The sequence below is a fragment of the Salmo salar genome, chromosome ssa04, assembly GCF_905237065.1.
Source record: "Salmo salar chromosome ssa04, Ssal_v3.1, whole genome shotgun sequence".
NCBI lineage: Eukaryota > Metazoa > Chordata > Actinopteri > Salmoniformes > Salmonidae > Salmo > Salmo salar.
Window position 1 is genome coordinate 73,579,908 of NC_059445.1, and position 19,047 is coordinate 73,598,954.

The following is a 19,047-nucleotide window of genomic DNA, read 5'->3' on the forward strand; positions in this document are numbered from 1 at the left end:
TATTAGTACAGGTCTGTACTGAATGCACTGACTGACAGACTGAATGACTATTAGTACAGGTCTGTACTGAATGCACTGACTGACACACTGAATGACTATTAGTACAGGTCTGTACTGAATGCATTGACTGACACACTGAATGACTATTAGTACAGGTCTGTACTGAATGTACTGACTGACAGACTGAATGACTATTAGTACAGGTCTGTACTGAATGCACTGACTGACAGACTGAATGACTATTAGTACAGGTCTGTACTGAATGCACTGACTGACAGACTGAATGACTATTAGTACAGGTCTGTACTGAATGCACTGACTGACACACTGAATGACTATTAGTACAGGTCTGTACTGAATGCACTGACTGACACACTGAATGACTATTAGTACAGGTCTGTACTGAATGCACTGACTGACAGACTGAATGACTATTAGTACAGGTCTGTACTGAATGCACTGACTGACAGACTGAATGACTATTAGTACAGGTCTGTACTGAATGCACTGACTGACACACTGAATGACTATTAGTACAGGTCTGTACTGAATGCACTGACTGACACACTGAATGACTATTAGTACAGGTCTGTACTGAATGCACTGACTGACAGACTGAATGACTATTAGTACAGGTCTGTACTGAATGCACTGACTGACAGACTGAATGACTATTAGTACAGGTCTGTACTGAATGCACTGACTGACAGACTGAATGACTATTAGTACAGGTCTGTACTGAATGCACTGACTGACAGACTGAATGACTATTAGTACAGGTCTGTACTGAATGCACTGACTGACACACTGAATGACTATTAGTACAGGTCTGTACTGAATGCACTGACTGACACACTGAATGACTATTAGTACAGGTCTGTACTGAATGCACTGACTGACACACTGAATGACTATTAGTACAGGTCTGTACTGAATGCACTGACTGACACACTGAATGACTATTAGTACAGGTCTGTACTGAATGCACTGACTGACACACTGAATGACTATTAGTACAGGTCTGTACTGAATGCACTGACTGACAGACTGAATGACTATTAGTACAGGTCTGTACTGAATGCACTGACTGACAGACTGAATGACTATTAGTACAGGTCTGTACTGAATGCACTGACTGACAGACTGAATGACTATTAGTACAGGTCTGTACTGAATGCACTGACTGACAGACTGAATGACTATTAGTACAGGTCTGTACTGAATGCACTGACTGACAGACTGAATGACTATTAGTACAGGTCTGTACTGAATGCACTGACTGACACACTGAATGACTATTAGTACAGGTCTGTACTGAATGCACTGACTGACACACTGAATGACTATTAGTACAGGTCTGTACTGAATGCACTGATTGACACACTGAATGACTATTAGTACAGGTCTGTACTGAATGCACTGACTGACACACTGAATGACTATTAGTACAGGTCTGTACTGAATGCACTGACTGACACACTGAATGACTATTAGTACAGGTCTGTACTGAATGCACTGACTGACAGACTGAATGACTATTAGTACAGGTCTGTACTGAATGCACTGACTGACAGACTGAATGACTATTAGTACAGGTCTGTACTGAATGCACTGACTGACAGACTGAATGACTATTAGTACAGGTCTGTACTGAATGCACTGACTGACACACTGAATGACTATTAGTACAGGTCTGTACTGAATGCACTGACTGACAGACTGAATGACTATTAGTACAGGTCTGTACTGAATGCACTGACTGACAGACTGAATGACTATTAGTACAGGTCTGTACTGAATGCACTGACTGACAGACTGAATGACTATTAGTACAGGTCTGTACTGAATGCACTGACTGACAGACTGATTGAATATTAGTACAGGTCTGTACTGAATGTACTGACTGACAGACTGAATGACTATTAGTACAGGTCTGTACTGAATGCACTGACTGACAGACTGAATGACTATTAGTACAGGTCTGTACTGAATGCACTGACTGACAGACTGAATGACTATTAGTACAGGTCTGTACTGAATGCACTGACTGACAGACTGAATGACTATTAGTACAGGTCTGTACTGAATGCAGTGACTGACACACTGAATGACTATTAGTACTGGTCTGTACTGAATGTACTGACTGACAGACTGAATGACTAAAAGTACAGGTCTGTACTGAATGCACTGACTGACAGACTGAATGACTATTAGTACAGGTCTGTACTGAATGCACTGACTGACAGACTGAATGACTATTAGTACAGGTCTGTACTGAATGCACTGACTGACACACTGAATGACTATTAGTACAGGTCTGTACTGAATGCACTGACTGACAGACTGAATGACTATTAGTACAGGTCTGTACTGAATGCACTGACTGACAGACTGAATGACTATTAGTACAGGTCTGTACTGAATGCACTGACTGACAGACTGACTGACATGCAGGCAGACTGGCAGAGTGAGGGAAAGGAAGACGGATGGAGGGTATGTGAGGGGCCTATTGTCAGAGAAGCTGCTGGAAACTCACACTGTCAGCTGTAGTCTCTGTACACTGCATTATGAGGTATGATGTGAAATGTGAGCTTCCTGCAGTGTAAGGTGTCAGGGAAGAGGGGTGTGATGTGATTATGTGTGAGCTAAGGGGGTGAGGTGAGAGGGTGTGAGAAGGGGGTAAGGACTAGGGGGTATCAGGTGTGTACAGGGAGGCCTAGACCTCTCATTATGTGGTGAGTCACTGGCATAAACTCTCACATCACCCCTGGGCATTGTCATGTTACTTAGCTACTACACTGCCCAGCCCCAGTCTAGACAAGGAGTGGCAGAGCAGGGGGATTCACAGCTGGAGACAGAGAGATTGTCTGGGCTGGGGCCTGCTACCCTGCACTGCTCTGTGAGAGGGGCCCTCACTCTCTGCCCCTGTCTGAAAAAGGTCGGCCTTTCTCTGACCACAGGCAGTAGTACAGACAGACAGACAGACAGACAGACAGACAGACAGACAGACAGACAGACAGACAGACAGACAGACAGACAGACAGACAGACAGACAGACAGACAGACAGTCTGATCGCTATTCAGCCCTGGTCAGTCTTCATCAGATCATTACAGGAGGACATTTTCATCAGCTCGTTAATTAAAGCTGTGTTTGGGTTAAAATGTAGTTTTTCCCTTCCACTGAAAATGAATCAGATCTATAGAATTGATAAAAATGAAATTAAACACGTGTGTCCATCGCTATCTCTCTGTATGTGAGTAGTAAGCTCGTGAGGAGATGTTGAGGAGAGTGATGGAGAGCTCGTGGTGTGTGTAAGTCTCTGAGTGACTATGCGAGCCAAGTGTGCGAACGACTGTGAGAGCATCCTAAGCAGAACCTTGTGGATGGCCCTGTGTGATTGTCACCCTAATTGCTTCCAGCTCTGTGTGTGTGTGTGTGTGTGTGTGCGTGCGTGCATGTGTTTGAGGGGGGTTGTGTGGCAAGCAGCCCCTCTTGGGGATGGGACCACTTCAAGTGCGGTGGTGGGGCAGCCGGAGGCTCCCTGGAAAGAAGGGCCTGTCTATAGCCGGCATCCCAAATGGCACCCTTTCCCCTACATAGTGCACTACTTTTGGCCAGGGCGCACAGGGCCCTGGCCTTCCCTGTAGCTCAGTTGGTAGAGCATGGTGTTTGCAACGCCAGGGTTGTGGGTTCGATTCCCACGGGGGGCCAGCACTGAAATGAAATGTATGCATTCACTACTGTAAGTCGCTCTGGATAAGAGCGCCTGCTAAATGACTAAAATGTAAAAAAAAATTAAAATGTAGGGCTCTGGTGATAAGTAGGGCACTATACAGGGAATAGGGTGCCATTTGGGATGTAAGCTCCTGTCTCTGGGCTGCAGCTGCTGCTCGGCTCCACACGGCTCCACTGCTGCAGCTCAGGAATCAGGGGTGGAGTTGGTGTGTGTATGTGGGAGGGGGGGGACGGGGGACGGCAGCAGCATGAAAACAGGACCAGGAGTTTTCCCTGACTGCATGAACTGACCAGGAAAATCTTCAGACCCAAGTAATTGGCTTTGAATTAGGGCCCAGATTTTGTCATGGTAAGGTCACAGCAGACTCCACAGAGACTTCGGCCCAGGTAGATGGTGAAAGGGGACTATATTCTTCTTTTGGTGTGTACCTAATCTTCAGGATTTCTGTTACAATTAAGCAGGAAGTACCACTTCACGTTGGTTCAGGTGAAAAAAATTACCATATACACTGGGAATGGAGAAGGCTAGAGGATGATTGGTCTACTCTGCTGTGGTGACTGACAGGAGAAGGCTAGAGGATGATTGGTCTACTCTGCTGTGGTGACTGACAGAGGGCTAGAGGATGATTGGTCTACTCTGCTGTGGTGACTGACAGGAGAAGGCTAGAGGATGATTGGTCTACTCTGCTGTGGTGACTGACAGGAGAAGGCTAGAGGATGATTGGTCTACTCTGCTGTGGTGACTGACAGGAGAAGGCTAGAGGATGATTGGTCTACTCTGCTGTGGTGACTGACAGGAGAAGGCTAGAGGATGATTGGTCTACTCTGCTGTGGTGACTGACAGGAGAAGGCTAGAGGATGATTGGTCTACTCTGCTGTGGTGACTGACAGGAGAAGGCTAGAGGATGATTGGTCTACTCTGCTGTGGTGACTGACAGAAGGCTAGAGGATGATTGGTCTACTCTGCTGTGGTGACTGACAGGAGAAGGCTAGAGGATGATTGGTCTACTCTGCTGTGGTGACTGACAGGAGAAGGCTAGAGGATGATTGGTCTACTCTGCTGTGGTGACTGACAGGAGAAGGCTAGAGGATGATTGGTCTACTCTGCTGTGGTGACTGACAGGAGAAGGCTAGAGGATGATTGGTCTACTCTGCTGTGGTGACTGACAGGAGAAGGCTAGAGGATGATTGGTCTACTCTGCTGTGGTGACTGACAGGAGAAGGCTAGAGGATGATTGGTCTACTCTGCTGTGGTGACTGACAGGAGAAGTCTTTCCCACTGGCCTGGCTGGTGTGTGTTAGGATGAGGGAGATGATAGATTGACCTACCTTTCTGACTCATGTCTGTGGGCAGGTGAGGGGGGCTGGGGTTGAAGTGGTCGTTGCTGTAGGGCAGGAGGGACGTCAGGGGGTGCATCCCGTGAGACTGTTGGACCACTGAAACTTTGTTGGACTGCAACAGAGAGTGAGGGGGAGAGAGACAGACGTAATTTTAAGCATGGCTTGGAACAAACAGATGTGCTTTGGAAGCAGAATACATTTGCTCCAATTGGGTTGGCTGGGGATTCGGGGAGGGGTGGAGGGTGTGGGGGTACATTTGATCGATAGGACTTTGATGATCAAGGGAGGCTGCGTGAGAGCTTGTTTGCTTTCATGTTTCTGTTTACAAATGGCTTTCAATAACTTAGGTGAAATCCAGTTATTTCTAATGCTAACAGCATGCTGTGTGACATATGATATGTCACAGTGGTTACCATGTTGGAGGTATTCACCCGTTCTTGGACACAGTTCCAATAGCAGAGCCTTTCATATTTTGTCAGTGTGTGTGTGTATGTGTTTGAAAGTTTGGCTGAGGCATTGATTTTCATGTGTATGTACATATTTCAGAAAACTTCTGTTTCTCTCTGCTGCTCTGAAGACTCCAGCAGCAGCACAACAGAGAGAGGCTGAGGCCCGCCTGGTCGGCTTCACATTGGCCCCCTGCTGTTTTATAAAGTGAATGCCTTATCACTTTAAGGCAGTCCTTCCACGCGCGCCGACACACATTACTAAAACCCACTTTCAACATTCCCCTATCCCCACCTGATTACATCACATCTAAACCTCGTAACACAGGTTCTCATCAGTATGATGTGGGAGAGCTAAAACAAAATACTACCACTACATTTAATGTTCCAAACACACAGCAACACAACATCAGAGCTGGGAGAGAAAAAGAGAGAGGTATCCCAATAACTACCGTGGGATATGCGTCAACAGCAACCTTGGGAAAATCCTCTGCATTACCATTAACAGCAGACTCATACATTTCGTCAGTGAAAACAATGTACTGAGCAAATGTCAAATTGGCTTTTTACCAAATTACCATATGATAGAGAACGTATTCACCCTGTACACCCTAATTGACAAACAAACAAAACAAAACAAAACAAAACAAAGGCTAAGTCTTCTCATGCTTTGTCGATTTCAAAAAAGCTTTTGACTCAATTTGGCATGAGGGTCTGTTATACAAATTGATGGAAAGTGGTGTTGGGGCACAAACATACGACATTATAAAATCCATGTACACAAACAACAAGTGTGCGGTTAAAATTGGCAAAAAACACACACTGGCCCAAGCCCCGCCGCTTCTCCTTCGCCCAAATCCAGACAGCTGATGTTCTGATAGAGCTGCAAAACCCGGATCCCTACAAATCAGCTGGGTTAGACAATCTGGACTCTCTCTTCCTAAAATTATCCGCCGCCATTGTTGCAACCCCAATTACTAGTCTGTTCAACCTCTCTTTCGTATCGTCTGAGATCCCTAAAGATTGGAAAGCGGCCGTGGTCATCCCCCTCTTCAAAGGGGGAGACACTCTAGACCCAAACTGCTACAGACCTATATCCATCCTACCCTGCCTTTCCAAAGTCTTCAAAAGCCAAGTGAACAAACAGATCACCGACCATTTCGAATCCCACCGTACCTTCTCCGCTATGCAATCTGGTTTCTGAGCTGGTCACGGGTGCACCTCAGCCACATTTTTGACATGCGTTTTTCTGGATTTTTTTTGTTGTTATTCTGTCTCTCACTGTTCAAATAAACCTACCATTAAAATGATAGACTGATCATTTCTTTGTCAGTGGGCAAACGTACAAAATCAGCAGGGGATCAAATACTTTTTTCCCTCACTGTAAGACACTTTTATGTACCAACATTTGTTGTTCCTCTAAAATCTGCGATCGTGACAGAAGGCGCTGCATGATTTACAACCAAACCGCCTATCCCTGCATCTCCAATTCAAAATTAAATCTAGAATCGGCTTCCTATTTCGCAACAAAGCCTCCTTCACTCATGCTGCCAAACTTACCCTCGTAAAACTGACTATCCTACCGATCCTTGACTTCGGCGATGTCATTTACAAAATAGCCTCAAACACACTACTCAGCAAATTGGATGCAGTCTATCACAGTGCCATCCGTTTTGTCACCAAAGCCCCATATACTACCCACCACTGCGACCTGTATGCTCTCGTTGGCTGGTCCTTGCTACATATTCGTTGCCAAACCCACTGGCTCCAGGTCATCTATAAGTCTTTGCTAGGTAAAGCTCCGCCTTATCTCAGCTCACTGATCACCATAGCAACACCCACCCGTAGCACGTGCTTCAGCAGGTATATTTCACTGGTCATTCCCAAAGCCAAAACCTCCTTTGGCCGCTTTTCCTTCCAGTTCTCTGTTGCCAGTGACTGGAACGAATTGCAAAAATCACTGAAGTTGGAGACTCATATCTCCCTCACTAACTTTAAGTGTCAGCTGTCAGAGCAGCTTACCGATCGCTGCAGATGTACACAGCCCATCTGTAAATAGCCCATCCAACCAACTAACTACCTCATCCCATATTTGTTTTAGTTTTTCATCCTCATCTGCACATCTATCACTCCAGTGTTAATTGCTAAATTGTAATTACTTCGCCACTATGGCCTATTTATTGCCTTACCTCCTTACTTCATTTGCACACACTGTATACAGATTTTTCTATTGTGTTATTGACTGTACATTTGTTTATCCCATGTGTAACTCTGTGTTGTTGTTTTTGTCGCACTGCTTTGCTTTATATTGGCCAGGTGGCAGTTGTAAATGAGAACTTGTTCTCAACTAGCCTACCTGGTTAAATAAATAAAGGTGAAATAAAATAAAAATGTCTTTCCACAGGGCCATGGGGTGAGACAGGGATGCAGCTTAAGCCCCACCCTCTTCAACATGTATATCAACGAATTGGTGAGGGCACTAGAAAAGTCTGCAGCACCCGGCCTCAACCTACTAGAATCTGAAGTCAAATGTCTACTGTTTGCTGATGATCTGGTGCGTCTGTCCCCAACAAGGAGGGCTTACAGAAGCACCAAGATCTTCAGCACAGATTCTGTCAGACCTGGGCCCTGACAGTAAATCTCAGTAACACAAAAATAATGGTGTTCCAAAAAAGGTCAAGTTGCCAGGACAACAAATACAAATTCCATCTAGAACCTGTTGCCCTAGAGCACACAAAAAAGCGATACATACTTCGGCCTAAACATCAGCGCCACAGTTAACTTCCACAAAGCTGTGAGAAATCAGAGAGATAAGGCAAAAAGGGCCTTCTATGCCATCAAAGGAACATAGAATTCGACATACCAATTAAGATCTGGCTAAAAATACTTGAATCAGTTATAGAACCTATTGCCCTTTATGGTTGTGAGGTCTGGGGTCCACTAACCAACCAAGAATTCACAAAATGGGACAAACATCAAATTGAGACGCTGCATGCAGAATTCTGCAAAAATATCCTCTGTGTACAATGTAAAACACCAAATAATGCATGCAGAGCAGAATTAGGCCAATACCCGCTAATTATCAAATCCAGAAAAGAGCAGTTAAATTCTACAACCACCTAAAAGGAAGCGATTCCCAAACCTTCCATAACAAAGCCATCACCTACAGAGTCCCCTAAGCAAGCTGGTTCTGGGGCTCTGTTCACAAACAGACACCACAGAGCCCAAGGACAGAAACACAATTAGACCCAACCAAAATCATGAGAAAACATAAAGATAATTACTTGACCCATTGGAAAGAATGAACAAAACAACTGAGCAAACTAGAATGCTATTTGGCCCTAAACAGAGAGTACACCGTGGCAGAATACCTGACCACTGTGACTGACCCAAACTTAAGGAAAGCTTTGACTATGTACAGACTCAGTGACCATAGCCTTGCTATTGAGATAGACCTGGCTCTCAAGAGAAGACAGGCTATGTGCACTGCCCATACATTTTTTTTATTTAACTAGGCAATTCAGTTAAGAACAAATCTTTATTTACAATGACGGCATAGGAACAGTGGGTTAACTGCCTGTTCAGGGGCAGAACGACAGATTTTTACCTTGTCAGATTGGGGATTCAATCTTGCAACCTTTCAGTTACTAGTCCAACACTCTAACCATTAGGCTACCTGCCGCCCCAATTCAAAATAAGATGGAAACTGAGCTGCACTTCCTAACCTCCTGCCAAATGTATGACCATATTAGAGACACATATTTCCCTCAGATTACACAGATCCACAAAGAATTAGAAAACAAACCCGATTTTGATAAACTCCCATATCTACTGGGTGAAATACCACAGTGTGACATCACAGCAGCAAGATTTGTGACCTGTTGCCACAAGAAAAGGGCAACCAGTGAAGAACAAACACCATTGTAAATACAACCCACATTTATGTTTATTTATCTTCCCTTTTGTACGTTAACTATTTGCACATAATATGACATTTGAAATGTCTTTATTCTTTTGGAAGTTTTGTGAGTGTAATGTTTACTGTATGTTTTTTATGTTTATTTCACTATTGTTTATTATCTACATTCCTTTGGCAATGTTAACATATGATTCCCATGCCAATAAAGCCCTTAAATTGAAACTGAATTGAGAGAGAGGGGGGGGGGGGTCTACAGTTTTTTCAGGAGTGAAGGGGCTTTATATTGGCATGGGAAACACATGTTAACATTGCCAAAGCTCTCTCTCTCTTTCTCTCTCTCTCTCTCTCTCTCTCTCTCTCTCTCTCTGTCTCTCTCTCTCTCTCTGTCTCTCTCTCTCTCTCTCTCTCTCTCTTTGTGTAGCACTCTCTCTCTTTGTGTAGCACTCTCTCTCTCCATCTCCCCCTCTTTCTCTCTCAATTCAATTCAATTTGCTTTATTGGCATGACGTAACGATGTACATATTACCAAAGCTTACTTTGGAGATTTACAATATTAACATAATTAAAATAATAATAAGCAATATTGTCAACGGGACAACAGTAAAAACAATAATCACGGGACAAAATAACCACTCTCTCTCTTTCTCTCCCTCTCTCTCCCTCTCTTTATCCCTCTCTCTATCCTCCCAGGACCACTGGTTCTGTTCCAAGGTCTGAGGGTGATGTACCTTCATAACATTATAGCCACACAATTTATTATTTACATCTCTCCCTTCCTAAAGGCAATTAGCCATCCTTGAAGTGGTTTTCTATGCGTGTTCCTTTTCTACACACTCACAGAGACCAAATGATTATCACCCTCCCTTTATTTAAACCCCCCCCCCCACACAACTTAGACATAATTCTGTTTCTGTCCTTGTAACGGGATACACGCATAGGAGCGAGTGCACACAAATACCCCCCCACCCACACACACACTCACAGAAATGTGAATTAACTTAAGACTTCAATCCAACTCCTATCTAAATCTTTGGTCTCCGATAACATCAAAGACAAAATTCCAATTAGATATTAAACCTTTTAAAGTACGGCAAACGCACTGTGCTCATCCTTCAGTAATCTAATTTCACTTAAAAGGACATATATTAGCATATTGATATTGCCTTTTATCTGGCGGGGTTGTGTTTGAACAGGAATCCACTGTTAAATAAGAGGTAATGGTGTTTGAGACATCACTGGGAATTAATGATGGATGATGACCTCCCCCCCCGACGGCCAATAGGCTACACCTTGACCCATGTCTCTGCCGCTTCATTCCCTATGCTGATGAAACACTTTACACATAATGTATTCTTTGGTGTTCACAGACCTAAGAAGGGTTTTTGAAGCGGAAATTAGGGGTCCTGTTCGGAGCACGGCCAGAGTGCTTTGAGTAACGTCTTTAATCTCTCTATTTCATCGTTGATACATTAAACACACTCACTTCTCCGTTGTTCATCATCTAGGCCCTCTGCTAAATATCAAGGTTAAATGAGCTACAATCATTTGGATTGAATGGTCTTGTTTGGGCCTTTCAAGTAGGTTAAAAAATACATTGTACATCGACTTACCTGTATAAATAAAGGTAAAAAAAGAGAGATAAAATCTAAATCAGAGTCATGTTAATTTGTAGTTTTGTAACATTGTCATGAATTAAGATAAAAGATAAAATAGCACTAATAAAACACTCACTTCACACGTGAATCAGTCGCAAGTTCCCATCAATTGCCGTTGTGTTAAGTACAGAAAACGACTATGTTGTAATGTCATGTACTGTTCATTACGTTACAGACCCTGTTCCTACTGTACTGCATACAGTGTAGTCTATCTGTGGCCCCTATGAAATCCCAAGTTGAGTGGCTGGGATGCAGACACAGACAGGCAAGTACACAGATGAGCAGGAGGGGCGACAGATGTGACTGTTAACCCATCCACTGTACCACCGCCACACTGAGCCCGAGCCTTGCTGTGGTGGCGCTGTGGGATAACCTGCGCTAGGCATTACTCATACACACACCCTCAGGTTTGTGTGCGAGCAGTGGTATAGAGGGGAAAATTACCCACACCTGACAGTGTGAGAGTGAAAGGGCTGGCTGAAGGGGCACAGGAAGTCGTCAGAATGAGACCTGAGACATTTACATTCTGTTTGATCCTGGAACTGGCTGTGTGCTATGTATGGATACAGGCCAGCTAGGGATGGAAATCATTTAAGAGTGGATGATTAAGTTGAAGGTTCTATAAAAAGACTGAGACAGTAAAACAACAAGTAGAAGGCTGTTGTGGATAAGAGTGATGCTGTTTGGACGTTTGTATGTGTGTGTATGCATGTGTGTGTATGCGTGTGTGTGTGTGTGTGTGTGTGTGTGTGTGTGTGTGTGTGTGTGTGTGTGTGTGTGTGTGTGTGTGTGTGTGTGTGTGTGTGTGTGTGTGTGTGTGTGTGTGTGTGTGTGTGTGTGTGTGTGTGTGTGTGTGTGTGTGTGTGTGTGTGTGTGTGTGTGTGTGTGTGTATGAGTGTGTGTGTGTGTGTATGTGTGTGTGTGTGTATGTGTGTGTGTGTGTGTGTGTGTGTGTGTGTGTGTGTGTGTGTGTGTGTGTGTGTGTGTATGAGTGTGTGTGTGTGTGTGTGTGTGTGTGTGTGTGTGTGTGTGTGTGTGTGTGTGTGTGTGTATGAGTGTGTATGAGTGTGTGTGTGTGTGTGTGTGTGTGTGTGTGTGTGTGTGTGTGTGTGTGTGTCCCACTGGACACAAACTGGTTGAATCAACATTGTCAACGTATTGTGATGTGGAATCTACGTGGAAAATACATTGGATTTGAAAAATGTAATCCACATAAACTGTTGTTTTGAGGTAAAAATTCTACCACAGGATTATGTCATCACAAACCTTGTATAAAATATGTTGAATTTGGACCTTTAAAACAATGTCAGATCTTCAAGGTTATATCCACTATCATAAAAAATGACTGATCAAACTACAGCTACACTTTGGGCTCCTATCCAGGGTTTTAACAGCTCTGTTTAGCTATGATATTACTCACTGACTATTACCAATGTGGTGAGAATGATTGATGAGAGGTCTCCACTTAAAAATGAAATAGATTCACTGTTCCTATCAAACTCATTCCAAAGGGCAGGTTTAACAGAGCAAATTAAATGTAACCATACTTTATCACTCATATATCATCAATGATGCTATTTAGAGCTTTATACTGCCTTCAGAAAGTATCTACACTCCTTTACTTCTTCCACATTGTGTTGTGTTACAGCCTACATTTGACATTTTACTGGCCTACACACAATACCCCATAATGTCAAAGTGGAATAATGCTTTTATATTTTTTTATTTTAACAAATTAATAAAAAATGAAAAGCTGAAATGTCTTGCGTCAATATGTATTCAACCCCTTTGTTATGACAAGCCTAAATAAGTTCAGGAGTAGAAATTTGCTTAACAAGTCACATAATTAGTTGCATGGACTCACTCTGTGTGCAATAATAGTGTTTAACATGATTTTTGAATGACTACCTCATCGCTGTACACCACACATACAATTATCTGGAAGGTCCTTCAAACCAGCAGTGAATTTCAAACACAGATTCAACCACAAAGACCAGGGAGGTTTTCCAATGCCTCACAAAGAAGGGCACCTATTGGCAGTGGTGGAAAAAGTACCCAGTTGTCATACTTGAGTAAAAGTAAAGATACCTTAAAAGAAAATGACTCAAGTAAAAGTCACCAAGTAAAATACTACTTGAGTAAAAGTCTAAAAGTATTTGGTTTGAAATGTACTTAAGTATCAAAAGTAAAAGTATAAATCATTAAACATTTCTCATATTAAGCAAACCAAACGACACGATTTTCTTGTTTTTTTTAATTTACAGATAGCCAGGGGTACAGTTCAACACTCAGACTTAATTTACCAACGAAGCATTTGTGTTTAGTGAGTGCCAGATCAGAGGCAGTAGGGATGACCAGGGATGTTCTCTTGATAAGTGTGTGAATTAGACCATTTTCCTGTCCTGCTAAGCATTCAAAATGTAACGAATACTTTTGGGTGTCAGGGAAAATGTCCTTATCTCAGTTCACTGGTCACGATAACAACACCCACCCGTAGCACACGTTCCAGCAGGTATATCTCACTGATCATCCCCAAAGCCAACACCTCATTTGGCCGTCTTTCCTTCCAGTTCTCTGCTGCCAGTGACTGGAACGAATTGCAAAAATCGCTGAAGTTGGAGACTTATTTCCCTCACCAACTTTAAACATCAGCTATCTGAGCAGCTAACCGATCGCTGCAGATGTACATAGTCCATCTGTAAATTGCCCACCCAATCTACCTACCTCATCCCCATACTGTTTGTATTTACTTTGCTGGTCTTTTGCACACCAGTATTTCTATTTGCATATGCTCATTTATCACTCCAGTGTTAATCTGCTAAATTGTAATTATTCGCTCCTATGGCCTATTTATTGCCTACCCCCTCATGCCATTTGCACACACTGCATATAGACTCTTTTTTTTCTACTGTGTCATTGACTTATTTATTGTGTTATTGGCTTGTTTATTGTTTATTCCATGTGTAACTCTGTGTTGTTGTCTGTGTCACACTTCTTTGTTTTATCTTGGCCAGGTCGCAGTTGTAAATGAGAACTTGTTCTCAACTTGCCTACCTGGTTAAATAAAGGTGAAATAAAAAGGAGTAAAAAGTACATTATTTTCTCTAGGAATGTAGTGGAGTAAAAGTCAAAAAGTTGTCAAAAATATAAATAGTAAAGTAAAGTACAGATACCCCAAAAAACGACTTAAGTAGTTCTTTTAAAGTATTTTTACTTAAGTACTTTACACCACTGCCTATTGGTTGATGGGGGAAAAAAGGAAAAAAAAGACATTGAATATCCCTTTGAGCATGGTGAAGTTATTAATTACACTCTTTGTGGTGTATCAATACACCCAGTCACTACAAAGATACAGGCGTCCTTCCTAACTCAGTTGGCAGAGAGGAAGGAAACTGCTCAGGGATTTCACCATGAGGCTAATGTTTTCAAGCATGGTGGTGGCTGCATCATGTTATGGGTAGGCTTGTCATTGGCAAGGACTATGGAGTTTTTTTTAGGATAAAAATAAACGGAATAGAGCTAAGCACAGGCTAAATCCTAGAGGAAAACCTGGTTCAGTCTGCTTTCCTGGGAGACAAATTCACATTTTAGCAGGACAATAACCTAAAACGCAAGATCAAATCTACACTGGAGTTGCTTACCAAGATGACATTGAATGTTCCTGAGTGGCCTAGTTACAGTTTTGAGTTAAATCGGCTTGAATCTATGTCAAGACTTGAAAAAGGCTGTCTAGCAATGATCACCAACCAACTTGACAGAGCTTGAAGAATTTTCTGAAGAATAATGTGAAAATATTATACAATCCAGGTGTGCAAAGCTCTTAGAGACTTACCCAGAAAGACTGGCAGCTGTAATTGCTACCAAAGGTGCTTCTACAAAGTATTGACTCAGTGGTGGGAATACTTATGTAAATGAGATATTTCTGTATTTCATTTTCAATACATTTGCAAACATTTCTAAAAACATGTTTTCACTTTGTCATTAAGGGGTTTTATGTGTAGATGTGTGAGAAAAAAAGAAATACCGTAATTTCCGGACTATTAAGCGCACCTGAATATAAGCCGCATCCACTGAATTTACAACAAACAAAAAATATTTTGAACATAAATAAGCCGCACATGTCTATAAGCCGCAGGTGCCTACCGGTACATTGAAACAAATGAACTTTACACAGGCTTTAACGAAACACGGCTTGTAACAAAAATAAATAGGCTTTAACGAAACACGGCTTGTAACAAAAAATAAAAAATTAGCAGTAAGCTTTACCGGTAGTTGTCTTTTTGCACTGAGTCAATTCCTCACGCTGCTGTTTCCAACGTCTTATCATCGACTCATTAAGACCAAGCTCCCGTGCAGCAGCTCTATTTCCTTTTCCAACAGCCAGATCAATCGCCTTCAACTTGAAAGCTGCATCATATGCATTTCTCCGTGTCTTTGCCATGATGAGGGTGACAAAATGACTACCGTAATCAGAATGATGGGAAGTTTGAGAGCGCTCGATTTAATCTAAACAGTAAACTAAGAAGTTGTTTGACCTTAACCCGTTCGGCAATTTCATTGGTCTAATGAAAGCTTCATGCCGCCAAAAAACTGAGCACGTCACAGAATGTGTTTTTTTGGAGAAAAAAAATTGAAAGCGGGAAAAATCCATATATTAGCCGCGTCATTGTTTAAGCTGCGAGGTTCAAAGCCTGGGAAAAAAGTTGCGGCTTATAGTCCGGAATTTACGGTACACAACAAAACATGTGGAATAAGTCCCTGTGGCTCAGTTGGTAGAGCATGGTGTTTGCAGCGCCAGCATGGTGTGTGCAACGCCAGGGTTGTGGGTTCGATTCCCACGGGGGGCCAGTACAAAAAAAAAAAAAAAAAAAGCATGGTATGAAATGTTTGCATTCACTACTGTAAGTCGCTCTGGATAAGAGCGTCTGCTAAATAATGTAAATGTAAGTCAAGGGGCATGAATACTTTCTGAAGCCACTGTAGCATTTGCAAAGTCATCGCCAGCGATTGTTTCAATTCAACCCAGAATTCAACAGAAATAGACAATACAATAAGCCTAAGGTTTCAAGCTCTGGTTGATTTCAAATGTAATGATAATAATTGATAGTGTTTAGTTGTCAACGCAACCAAATATCAAAATTTGAAGGAGATGTATCTTCTGCTTGGATAGTTCCAACTGTACCACTGACTTAGTCTGGCTTTAATTCCAGTTTGTTTCTTTCAAGTTTGATTTGATTTAGTCCTGTTCTTTAACTTTGATTTTTGGTTGAGAAAGAGACGTTAATCCAACATATCAATAATTAATTTGTAGACAAACTGGAATTAAAGCCAGACTAAGTCAGTCTTGGCCTACACTTGATTTAGACTAAATAAATTGGCCTACACTTGATTTTGACTAAATAAATTGGCCTACACTTGATTTAGACTAAATAAATTGGCATACACTTGATTTAGACTAAATAAATTGGCCTACACTTGATTTAGGCTAAATAAATTGGCCTACACTTGATTTAGGCTAAATAAATTGGCCTACTCTTGATTTAGGCTAAATAAATTGGCCTACTCTTGATTTAGACTAAATAAATTGGCCTACACTTGATTTAGACTAAATAAATTGGCCTACACTTGATTTAGACTAAATAAATTGGCCTACACTTGATTTAGGCTAAATAAATTGGCCTACTCTTGATTTAGACTAAATAAATTGGCCTACACTTGATTTAGACTAAATAAATTGGCCTACACTTGATTTAGACTACATTATTGCAAGCTAAATGTTTCTGATCAGTGACAGATTAGCAAACTAATAGATGAGCTATACCACCTCCACTTATTAACCAAATGTACAGACGGAGATTCAGTGAAACAAAATCCCATTGATTAAAACAAGTCAGTGAAGTCACAGGCTTTGGTCGGGAGTAGGCCTAGGCTAATAAGTGGCTGGAGTGAAGAGCAAAATAATCCACTTGTTAAACTACTTATATAACATGCTGGCAAGATGATCTGAGCAGCACTCACCTCAATTTAGCTAACATTTCCCCAGCCTAATTGTAGCCTAACCAATATCCAAAAAACTAAAATCTGTAATTGATTGATTCATCAAGACGAGTCCCCACGTGTGCCTCATAGCAGGATGATGGCACTTTCCCAATCAAAGCGGTGCTGAAATGATCATCTAGTTGACCACACGCAGCCTGAAGCAGGTAGGTTATTGCTTAAAATGTATTACAACGATTGGATAACTTTGGGAGCTTCAGTCAACAACAATTTGATACATGCCTTCAATTGCATTAGCCTACTTTATTGCATTATTTTCATCATTCAGTGATATTTATTAACACAGTCTTTCTTTCTGGATCCATCCAGGTGTGGTTAAGAAAACAGTGCATGCTTAATGGTGGGCTGTGCCAAGAAATGGGCGAAGTAACATGCCTTGAAAAGTTTAGAACTGCCAGGAGGATGGTTAACGGGCACTGCCTAGCGTAGTGAATCCCAATTACGGCTACGTTTCATACTAAGCCGTAGGCATAACTTAACCGAAATGATTACTAGGTTGTTAGGTCGGAAATCAAACGTTTTGGTTTTAATAATCGGCAATACCTTTAAGATATAAAGAAAAGTCTGAAAAAAGTTGGTGGTATGGTAAAGTTGGCAGAAAAACGTCTTAGTATGGAAGGAATATAAGACCGAGGAGGAAGAACTGCACAGCCTGAGTGATAGGGGGCGGTGCTTGGTGTGTGTGTGGGAAGCAGCCACAAGAGGAGAACAAAAACGGAGTAAACTATAAAAACTGACGTTACACACGGTTGAGTGGCCTTTTAAAATATTTTACACACGGTTGAGTGGCGTTTTAAAATATTTTACACACGGTTGAGTGGCGTTTTAAAATATTTTACACACGGTTGAGTGGCGTTTTAAAATATTTTCCACACTGTTGAGTGGCCTTTTAAAATATTTTACACACGGTTGAGTGGCGTTTTAAAATATTTTACACACGGTTGAGTGGCGTTTTAAAATATTTTCCACACTGTTGAGTGGCCTTTTAAAATATTTTACACACGGTTGAGTGGCCTTTTAAAATATTTTACACAAGGTTGAGTGGCGTTTTAAAATATTTTACACACGGTTGAGTGGCCTTTTAAAATATTTTACACACGGTTGAGTGGCCTTTTAAAATATTTTACACACGGTTGAGTGGCCTTTTAAAATATTTTACACAAGGTTGAGTGGCGTTTTAAAATATTTTACACAAGGTTGAGTGGCGTTTTAAAATATTTTACACACGGTTGAGTGGCCTTTTAAAATATTTTACACACGGTTGAGTGGCGTTTTAAAATATTGCATGTGATATGGATCTCTTGCGATATGGATATTGCCCATGCCAATATTAATCATTTTATGTGAATTTGATTAATTGTGCAGCCCTAATTCAACCTTAAAATGAGTAACACATCCATGGCCACATTTCGAGGTTACTGTAACTATACATTTCTTATGCACTGTAATCATAAAGCGAGGATTTTCAAGATAGCATAAATAGGTCGTCGCAGGTCTGTGGAAGGCTTCACAGTTGATCACCATGTACTTGTAATGTAATCTCAACTGCAACCCTGCTCATTTGGTTCTGCTATTAGATGCACAGTGATAACACATCAATCTGTTGTATATATAAACCAAACATTTGACATTGGTTTTTCCACTGGAATTTGGTTGTGCTTTTAGATGGTTGAATACATAGTGATAACACATTGGAAATTCAACTAACTTTTGGCTGTCTTTTTGATTGGGTGAATATAGGTTGTAATCTCATTGATCAACGTCAGAACCAAATATTACCCAATTAACCACGTTGATATGACGTAGTGTGCCCAGTAGGGTGTGTTTGTGCATACATGTGTTCCACAGGAGGCTGCTGAGGGGAGGACGGCTCATATTAATGGCTGGAATGGA

The 19,047-nt window shown here is 41.8% G+C and overlaps 1 protein-coding gene across 12 annotated transcripts in view; it reads right to left on the minus strand.

The window, feature by feature from the left end:
• Window positions 1–19,047, minus strand: part of LOC106603814 (transcription factor 7-like 2) — a 106,702-nt gene that overhangs the window by 21,789 nt on the left and 65,866 nt on the right. For all 12 annotated transcript variants that reach the window (XM_014197972.2, XM_014197973.2, XM_014197970.2 and 9 more), the window contains exon 4: window positions 5,066–5,189. In XM_014197972.2, the coding sequence (XP_014053447.1) occupies window positions 5,066–5,189 (124 nt within the window). The remainder of the gene's footprint in view (window positions 1–5,065; window positions 5,190–19,047) is intronic.